The sequence below is a fragment of the Bison bison genome, unplaced genomic scaffold (assembly GCF_000754665.1).
Source record: "Bison bison bison isolate TAMUID 2011002044 unplaced genomic scaffold, Bison_UMD1.0 scf7180017864368, whole genome shotgun sequence".
NCBI lineage: Eukaryota > Metazoa > Chordata > Mammalia > Artiodactyla > Bovidae > Bison > Bison bison.
The window spans coordinates 2763443-2773521 of NW_011494940.1; the positions used below are offsets into that span (position 1 = coordinate 2763443).

At 49.0% G+C, this 10079-nt stretch overlaps 1 protein-coding gene across 5 annotated transcripts in view; it reads left to right on the forward strand.

Moving 5' to 3' along the window:
* The window catches only part of DPF3 (D4, zinc and double PHD fingers, family 3), a 295296-nt gene that overhangs the window by 171237 nt on the left and 113980 nt on the right, over positions 1-10079 (forward strand). For all 5 annotated transcript variants that reach the window (XM_010855808.1, XM_010855812.1, XM_010855809.1 and 2 more), the window contains one exon: positions 1518-1596. In XM_010855808.1, coding sequence (XP_010854110.1) covers positions 1518-1596 — 79 coding nt within the window. The remainder of the gene's footprint in view (positions 1-1517; positions 1597-10079) is intronic.

Genomic DNA, 10079 nt, shown 5'->3' on the forward strand with positions numbered 1-10079 from the left:
AGGGTGAGGGGAGGGGGCTGCTGGCTGGCGATGTGTGCAGGGATGGTGGGGGGGCGGGAGGCCAGGTGGGAAAGCACCCTGGAGGGGAGGGGAGGAGGGAGGGGAGGAGGGAGGGGGAATTTTGTTAATTTGTTTTGGAGAGAGACAACCAAGGAGGTGGTGGCCGCGGTAGCTTGGCGGGTGGTTGTTGATTGTGAACTGTGTGTGTTTGGGGAGAGGGTGTACATCACGCGACTGGGGTACAGGCCTTTCCGCTATGATGTCCCCAGGGAAAGTGTGTGTGTGTGTGTGTGTGTGTGAGAGAGAGAGAGAGAGAGAGAGAGAGAGAGAGCATCTCAGGCCTTTTGACTGTGAAGCCCCCCGGGACCACTTTTCCAGGCCAGGTCCCATTTGCTCTGCACACCAGGTGCTGCCATGTTTTATTTCTCTTCCACTGCGCCTTCCTGTCTCTGTCCCCAAAGACCCCAGCGGGCCGTTTCCCTGCTTGGGAGTTTAGTGCTACTCATTACCAGAAAATGACCCGGAGGAGGCTAGGGTGCTACCCACGTGACCGCTGTAGGACTCACAAAGGTCTAAAAATAAACCCTGCCATGTTCTCTTAGCCACTGTCCCAGGGCTGCCGAGCTGCCAGCTTCCTCTCTGGCTGCTCTTGTCAATCCTTGGAGGTGAAGCCCACCCCTCCATGCCACCCCCCAACCTCCAGACGATGCTGGCCCTTTCTGGGAGATGCACACACGGTGGGGATGTCAAGAGTCCAGCCCCAGGAGACTTTGAGGTGTCAAGGTCTTGGCCACTGGCTGGAGACTGGAGGCAGACCACACAGGAAGGCCTCAGCAGATGCCCACCCCGTGGAGTAGGCTGAGCAAGTGGGGAGGGGAGTGCCCCACGGGCCTGGGCTCCTGCCCCAATTCTGGACCTGGCTCGCTCTTGAGAGACTTGAGGTGGAGGGGGTGTGAACACAGGAGTCTGGGGTGATAGTTGCACGCTCATGCTGCTTGCTCTCATTTCCCCACCATCTTGGCTGCCGAGGGGAGCGGGTTTGGCATCTGCGTGCGGTGTCAGCAAACCTGGGGGCTGAGGAGTTGGAGAAAGAGGTCCTGGGGGCAACAGTAGAGGATGGGAATTCGGACTGCCCAAGGCTCTGGAGTCAGACTGTCTTGAGTTTATGTCCTGGCTCAGCACTTAGTGACCAAGTGACCTTGGGTGAACTGCTTCACCTCTCTGTTGCCTCAGTCTTCTCATCTGCAAAATGGAGATAATAGTTGCACCTGCTTTTTGGAGTTGTGAGGATTTAATGAAGTGATGCAAGTGAGTTCCTGAGTCATCTGGGCAAGTTACCTAGCCTCTCTGGGCCTCAGTTTCCTGGCCCATAAAGTGGGGTTGGTATAGGTACGAGTGGAGTATAAGGTTGAATGAGGAGATCCAGGTGAAGTGCTCAGGGCCTCACAGAACACACACTGGGGAACCACAGTGACTGTCAGCATAACAAGCACCCCGATATTCCCGTGTCTCCCCAGGCCCGTGGCTCCGCAGGTGGCAGGAGGAGGCATGACGCTGCCTCGCAGGAAGACCATGACAAGCCCTACGTCTGTGACAGTAAGTACAGTAGATGCCACCTTCCTGCTGGGGCCCCCACCATTCCCTGAGCTGCTCCAGCCCGGAGCTTGCTGGCTCCTCCTCTCGGGCCCAGACCTCAACTTACCTGCCGGCTGCTACCTCACTGCAGTCACACCTGACCTCCTCTGGCCGCTCCCCCAGGCCTGGTGTTGCTGCAGGAGGGAGAAGCCAGCCTGGGGGGCCTCCCTGCCCTGTGCTCCTTTCCCTGAAGTGGCCTCCTTCGTGGCTTTCCTCTGGCTCCCTCTCTTTCACTCTCTCTGTCTCTGTAAGGCTCATCCTCTATTTCTTTTTCTGTTTCAGAGAATTACAAACAAAAACATAACTCAAAATCCTCCAACAGAGGTGCTTGGCTCCAGCGGCTTTTCATTTGTTTCCCTTTAATTTCCTCTCTCTCCTTTCTCTCTCTCTCCTGTCCTAGGTAAGGCAGGTTATGAATCTTTCTCTGACGATGACTTAGTTTAATAAATGGCCTGCGATCCATCTCCAGCCTTCCTCACTGGCTTCAGGAACATCTCTGGACAAGTGACTCCCCGGCTCCGGGGTTTAGGGTCTGCAGACAGAGCTGGGGAGGGACTGAGGAGGGCAGAGCTGTGGGAACAGTGGCAGCAGGTGGACCTTGGAGACCTGCAGCTTTTGGAGGGACTGCTGTCAGCCTGAGAGGGCTTTGTCTTTCTCACCCACCAGAGCACTGGGCGGTGGGTTTAGATCCTTGCCCTAGTTATCTCCTCACCAGATCGGGCACCATCTGCTCGCTCCATGGCAGGGGCGGCCCTTGAAACCGCCCTCCCTGACCATCTTCCCTTCCTGCCTTCTCTCTGAGGACGCAGAGCTCTGCCATGGGTGAGAAGAGACTGCGGTGGGACCACTGAGGCTGGGCTGGGCACAGTGGTCCCTCGGGCGCCCCACCCACCCTGCGGGGCACAGGCAGTGCATCGGGGGTGCTGCGTGTGTTTCCTCCCTCTTCGCTGGCCTCTTTTGATTTCCACAAGTTGTTCTGTGACTGGTGGGGTGACTGCTGGTTGGAGAACATTTTGCTGGAAGAACTCAAACTCCATGACCCCCATTTGACTGTTTAGTGCACCGGGCAGATGACAGTCCTGAGACGAGTCCTCTCCATGCCCAGGGGACCCAGGTTCAGAATGAGGAGGGAGCAGGGCATGGGGGTCTGATGTCTCTTGGCAGTGCCGGGAAGTGCTTGCTTCCTTCTGGGTTTTGCTTCCTGGAAGGTGTTCAGTTTTGTTCTGACACATAAAAGCCCAAGCATGCTAGCCCCTCGGGAGACTGGTTCAGGGCTGGGAAGGGTGCTTCAGACGCCCCGGCAGCAGGCTTTCCCGCTGTGTCTAGCTGGAGCAGCCCAGCTATCAAGAATGCCAAGAGCTGCTTAGGAGCTGGGACATTGCAGCTCTTTTAAAAGCCTGCATTTTCTTAGGTGATTTTCTGCCCCCACAGACAGTGGGATTACCTTTTGCTCTGTCTCTCCAGCTCTCATCAGGTTCCCAGCCCATAATAATCCCAGACACACCCGTGCACCCCTTTCCATCCTCCCCTCGGTTCCTGTCTTCACTCCTTTGTCTCCGAGGTCTGCCTCCCTAGCGTTAAATCCAGGATGTGCCCTTTGTGGGTGTCCCCACCTGGCCTGGCTCACACCCTCTCCCCCAGCTTCTGTGGCTTTGTTTAGGGGCTCTCATTGCCATTTGCGGGTTCTCCTTCCCCTCCCCGTGGGGTCTCTTCCTCCTCCTGTGTTCCCTGTGGTGCTTGGGAGGCCTGATTACAGGCTTTCTGGAAGTCTCTGCAGTTGGTTGTGCCTACACAGGGCTCCCTTTTCCTCCCTCGATGGAACAAGGTCCGCAGTGAACTGCCCTTCTCTAGTCTGGCTCTCTTAGGAAACTGTGGCAGCTCAGTGATTAATAGACTTTATTTTTATCTGGTGCCCTTCAGACATGTGATCCTTTGGGATAGGAATGACCTTTGGAGAGGTCGCAAGGCCCACCTCCCACCCCTGATCTGAGCAGGGAATGCTTTTAATAATCTCTAATGCATCCTAAGTAGAGAGGTGTCTGGTCAACTCCTCGAATGTCCCCAGGGATGGTGTTACCATAAGCTGCCCTTTCTTCCATGATTCCAACTGTGCTTTGAATGATTGTTTTTTTCCCTTAATAGGAGCTGAATTTTTTCTTTCCTACAGGCCCGCTTAGCTTTGTGCATCTTTTCCCAACCAATAGGCACATTCAGCATTTCATCTGTACTGGAGGCCCTCTTCACATCTCCTTGTATTCTTGGTTTACCTAGGAATACATCGCATAATTTCTGTGCTGCCCTGCTCTGAATCCCCTTCCAGGTTTAATTTAAACTCAGTACTCTCATTGAAAGTAGTACCAAGGCCAGGTGGTTCAAAGAGTAACAGACACATTTCCTTGTTTATTTTACACATTGGCTCTTACCACCACCTGCATCTGTAGAGAGCAGAAGTAATTGGCCACCCTCTCGCACTGTGCACCGTCTCAACCATTTCCCACTTGGTGCCTGTCCTGACCCCCGGGCTAATGCCTCTCCAGGTGTGTGCTCTTTTCTACTTATGCATTTGATTATTCCTGCTTCCATAAATCACTCTGCATTCAGCCCTATTGAGTTTCCATAAAGAGATACAATAATATGTGACTTCAATATACAAGATTCAATAAAGGCAAATTTAAAGACAGTGCCCAGTAGTTAAATTTCATTCTTCACAGATTCGCAATCCCTGCCATTTTTGTATTGTGTGTGGTTTGATTTGCATAATCCCCACTGCATATTTTGAGTTATTTATAAAAATATTAGGCCACCTTGGACCCCACCGCCTCTTCTCAGGTTTCTGTGGAGTCCTTGTAGCTAGTTTTTTTCAGGTGTGATTGTATTTAACCCTTCCTGGTGTCTATTCCTATACAGTCATCCTGCTCTGTTCTCAGTCCAAGGTTCCCTTTCAAGATGAGTGGTTGAAATATTATCTTACCTGCTAACTTGGGTGATGGATAGTTTACTTGTTACCTTTCACTCAGTCCTTGAATTTATTCCATCTCAGGGAAATATTCAATCATCTAAACATAATTTATTTTTTACCCAATCCTTCATTTTCCAGCAAGTAACCAATCTCTATTAATTATCCTGAAAGTCTACCCAGCTTCAGGATTATAGCTCTGTTTCTTCCCTTTTAATCTCTTGCTGAAGGGGAGAGAGTGTTCAATCCCTTCAAGTAAAGTACCTGCACAAGACTTTGTAGGAAAGGCTATCGGTGTTGGTCAGAGTGTGGGCCTGGGCGACCTGTGCAAAGATATCTGAGATGTTATTAAACCTGCATCTTTTGAGAGCTTCTCAGGGGATACTTAGGAATACTGGGAATGATTCTTCTACTTCATTCAGATCCGAAGGCTTCTGGCCTGTGACTGATCAGCCCTTTTATTATTCCCTGCTTTTCGCATCTGAACGTCCTGGAGGCTCCAAGAATTCTCCAGGCAGAGCGTCACTGGCTTGCATTTCTGTTTTAGTTGTTCTCTTTAGAATCTTTCCTGTTCTTTCAACATTGTTATAAAACTCAGTAGTCTAATATAAAATTCAGCAACCCAGCAGTTGACTTTAATTTACTCAATAGCTTTAAATCCCAGTAATATAATTTACTCCCTTTTATAGGTGGGATGGTGACAGAGGATAGATCTGTGCGAGAAATCTTGGGTTTGAGCCACTAGAGTATTTTAAAGATCATTTCAGGCATTTGCCACTTTGTTTCCTAACTGTTCCCAGCTCTGGATTTTCTCTTTTCATGACTACAGCAGACTCCTGCTGAGAGACTCACTTTCCCATTTTCTCGGGGCTTCCCTGATGGCTCAGTCAATAAAGAATCTGCCTGCAATGCAGGAGACCTTGGTTCGATTCTGGGTTGGGAAGATCCCCTGGAGAAGGGATAGGCTACCCACTCCAGTATTCTTGGGCTTCCTTCATGGGTCAGCTGGAAAAGAATCCGCCTGTAATGCGCAAGACCTGAGTTTGATCCCTGGGTTGGGAAGAGCCCCTGGAGAAGGGAAAGGCTACCCACTCCAGTATTCTGGCCTGGAGAATTCCATGGACTGTATAGTCCATGGGTCACAAAGAGTTGAACATAACTGAGCGACTTTCACTTTCACATGTTCAAGGAGCATCATGGGAAAGAAGATGGTGGTGGTGGGATGATGTTTAGGAAGAGGGAGAATATTTGTCTCTAAGTTTCAGTCATTTAGGGAGGAACAATGCACCCATTTGCCCTTCTGTGGGGCACAATAGAAGTGATTTGTGAAGTTATTATTTTCTTTCTCTGTTTTTAAAAAAATTTAAAAAAAAGTTAATTTAAATTTAATTACATTGTAGGAAAAACACTTAGCCTGAGACCTACCCTCTTAAATTTTTAAGTGAACATTATAGGCTGTTGAATAGGGGCACATCGTCATACAGCAGGTCTTTAGAGCTTGCTCGTCTTGCTTGATGGAAACTTTATACTCGTTAGTTAGCTATTTCCTATCACCCATTCCCCACCATCCCCTGGCACTGCCATTCCAGTCTTTGATGCTATGGATTTGACTACTTTCGATAACTCATAAAGGTAGAATCATGCCATACCTGTCTTTCTGTGTGGTGCTGTGCTTAATCGCTCAGTCATGTCTGACTCTGTGACCCAATGGACTGTAGCCTGCCAGGCTCCACTGTCCGTGGGGATTCTCCAGGCAAGAATACTGGAGTGGGTTGCCATGCCCTCCTCCAGGGGATCTTCCCGACCCAGGGATGGAACCCAGGTCTCCCACATTGTGGGCAGATTCTTTACCATCTGAGCCATCAGGGAAGCCCATTTGTCTCTCTAGAACTGGCTTATTTTGTTTAGCACAGTGTTCTTAAGGTTCATCTATGTTATTATATATTGAATAATGCAATATTCCTTTTAAAGGATGACTAGTGTTCCATTCGGAGAAGGCAATGGCACCCCACTCCAGTACTCTTGCCTGGAAAATCCCATGGACGGAGGAGCCTGGTAGGCTCTAGTCCATGGGGTCGCTAAGAGTCGGGCACTACTGGGCAACTTCCCTTTCACTTTTCACTTTCATGCATTGGAGAAGAAAATGGCAACCCACTCCAGTATTCTTGCCTGGAGAATCCCAGGGACAGAGGAGTCTAGTGGGCTGCTGTCTGTGGGGTCCCACAGAGTCAGACACGACGGAAGCGACTTAGCAGCAGCAGCAGCAGCAGTGCTCCATTGTGTGTGTGTGCCACATTTCTGTATCCATTCATTCACTGATGGACATTTAGGTTGCTTCCACATATTGGCTACTGAGAAAAATGCTGCAAACCTCAGAGTACTAATATCTCTTTGAGATATTGATTTCAACTCTTTTGGATAAATATCCAGATGTGGGACAGCTGGATCATATGGTAGTTCTACTTTTAATTTTTTAAGGAATCTCTGTACTGTTTTCCACAGCAGCTGCACCATTTGGCATTCCCACCAACAGTGCACAAGGGCTCCGACTTCCCCACATTCTCACCAACACTTGTCTTTTGCTCCCAGGCTTTTCTGATTATGGTGATAGCATCTGCTAATGGGTACTTATGTGTGCAGAGCACGGTGCTAAGCATTTTATATACATTGCTTCTATAAATCCCAGCGCCAACCTTGAGAGACAGGGACAATTGAGCTCACTTTACCGAAAAGAAACAGGCTCAGAGAGGTGAGGGGACTTATCCAAGGTCACACAGCTAGTTAATGCTAAACCTGGGGTGTGAATCCTGTTTCTCCAGCTCCAGAACGGACACACCCCAAGACATCTTCGCACAGACTGCTGGCTAATATGCCCTCATCCACACTGATAGAGAATTTGGTTCTGTGTGGCTCACGGCAAACTGTGGAAAATTCTTAAAGAGGTGGGAATACCAGACCACTGCACCTGTCTCCTGAGAAGCCTTTATGTAGGACAAGAAGCAACAGTTATAACCAGACATGGAACAACGGACTGGTTCCAAATTGGGAAAGGAGTACGTGAAGGCTGTATATTGTCACCCTGCATATTTAACTTATATGCAGAGTACATCATGCAAAATGCCGGGCTGGATGAAGCACAAGCTGGAATCAAGATTGCAGGGAGAAATATCAACAACCTCAGATATACAGATGATACTACTATACAAGCAGACAGCAAAGAGGAGCAAAAGAGCCCCTTGATGAGAGTGAAAAAGCTGGTTTGAAACTCAACATTCAAAAAATGAAGATCATGGCATCCAGTCCCAGCACTTCATGGCAAATAGATGGGGAAAAAAAAAATGGAAACAGTGACAGATTTTATTTTCCTATTTTCCTAGGCTCCAAAAATCACTGCAGACAGTGACTGCAGTTATGAAATTAAAAGGCGCTTGCTCCTTGGAAGGAGAGCTATGACAAATCTAGACAGTGTATTAAAAAGCAGAAACATCACTTTGCCGACTAAAGTTTGTATAGTCAAAGCTAGGTTTTTTCCAGTAGTCAGGTATGGATGTGAGAGTTGAACCATAAAGAAGGCTGAACGCTGAAGAATTGATGCTTTCAAATTGTGGTGCTGGAGAAGATTCTTAAGAGTCGTTTGAAGTGCAAGAGATCAAACCAGTCAATCCTAAAGGAAACCAATCCTGAATATTCATAGGCAGAACTGATGCTGAAGCTCCAATACTTTGGCCACCTGATGCGAAGAGCTAACTCATTGGAAAAGACCCTGATGCTGGGGAAGATTGAAGACAAAAGAAGACAGGGGCAGCAGAGGATGAGATGGTTAGACAGCTTCATCAACTCAATGGACACGAATTTGAGCAAGCTCCAGGAGATGGTGAAGGACGGGGAGCCTTGGTGTGCTGCGTTCCATGGGGTGGCAAAGATTTGGACGTGACTTAATGACTACACAACAGCAATAACAAATATGTCCTGCTGCACACCGAAAGAGACTGTTCTCCTGAAAGCTGAGGAAACAACATGCCTTAACGATAAATGAATGAGCAAGCACATTTTATTTATGAGGTGAAGCCCTGTCCACTGTTGACAGCCGGCTTCCCGGTGTCAGGTTGGCAAGCTGGAATCAGGTAGTAATTATAGCTGAAGTGGAATGGAATAGTTTACATAATTTTGAGCCTTTTTAATTTAAATCTATTAAAATCATTCTACCTCCCACCCCTAACTGGGTTATTAGGATAGATTAGTGACAGAAGGCACACAGATGTGATGGAAGCCCTCCTGGGAACTTGACTCACCTCTGAGTCTTGTCAGTCTCAACTCGGTCTCCATATGAGCAAGAACTTTGTCCCCTACTGCCCTCACCCCACTGAAGTGTAGTTTTGATTGTGTGGTGCATAACTTCACTGTGTTGCCTCCCTTCTAGAAACCTGGTGGGCTTGTAACTCTGTCCAGTTCGGCCAGTGTCAGAATAGGGCCTGGGTCTTCCAGGTGATAGACCCCAGGGAGCATGTTTGGGACAAAAAGCAGGATCTGGGGGTAGACCCCCTTGATCTACCTTGATTCCACCCCTCAAGTGGCTATGACACCACTTTTCTCATTTGTCAATGATGGGGAACTCCTTTTTTTTTTTCTTTTGAAAATTTTTTGTATTCACTTTTGCTGTACTGGGTCTTCATTACTTTGCACAGGCATTCTCTAGTTGCAGCGAGCAGGGGCTGTGGAGCCCAGGCTTTTCATCGAAGTGGCTTCTCTCGTTGTGGAGCACGGGCTTTAGGGTGCTCAGCCTTCTGCAGTTGTGGCTCTCAGGCTCCAGAGCACAGACCTAATAGTTGTGGTACACAGGTTTCATTGCTCTGTGGCGTGTGGGATCTTCCTGGATCAGGGATTGAACCTGTACCTCCTGAGTTGGCAGGATGATTCTTCACTACGCAGCCACCAGGGAAGCCCTGGGAGCTCCTTTTGTAAAAAAAAATTGTCTGCGCTGGATCTCAGTTGTGGCATGCGTGATCTAGTTCCCTGACCAGGGATCAGACCTGGGCCCCCTGCATTGGACGTGCGGAATCTTAAGCACTAAACCGCCGCAGAAGCCCCAGCTCCTTTCTTGAGTCTCTAGACCTCCTTAGTCAGTTGCCTTTCCCCCATCATGCGCTCCTTTCTTCCCAGGCTTAATAGCGAGGCTCTTTCCCTGGGACATAGTATGTTGGGGTATAGGACATTAGGAAACCGACATGCAGGGGCCTAGAGCAGCCCCAGCTGCTCCCACAGTTTCAGAAACTTTACTTGACTTTGTGCGTGTGTGTGTGCGTGCTCAGTCGCTTCAGTTGTGTCTGACTCTTTGTGACCCTATGGACCACAGCCAGCCAGGCTCCTCTGTCCATGCGATTCTCTAGGCAAGAATACTGGAGTGGGTTGCCGTGTGCTCCTCCAGGGCTGCTTGACCTCAGCCTCCTTAAAAATCACTGCTGTTTCCCCTCGTACCTGAGTGCACAGG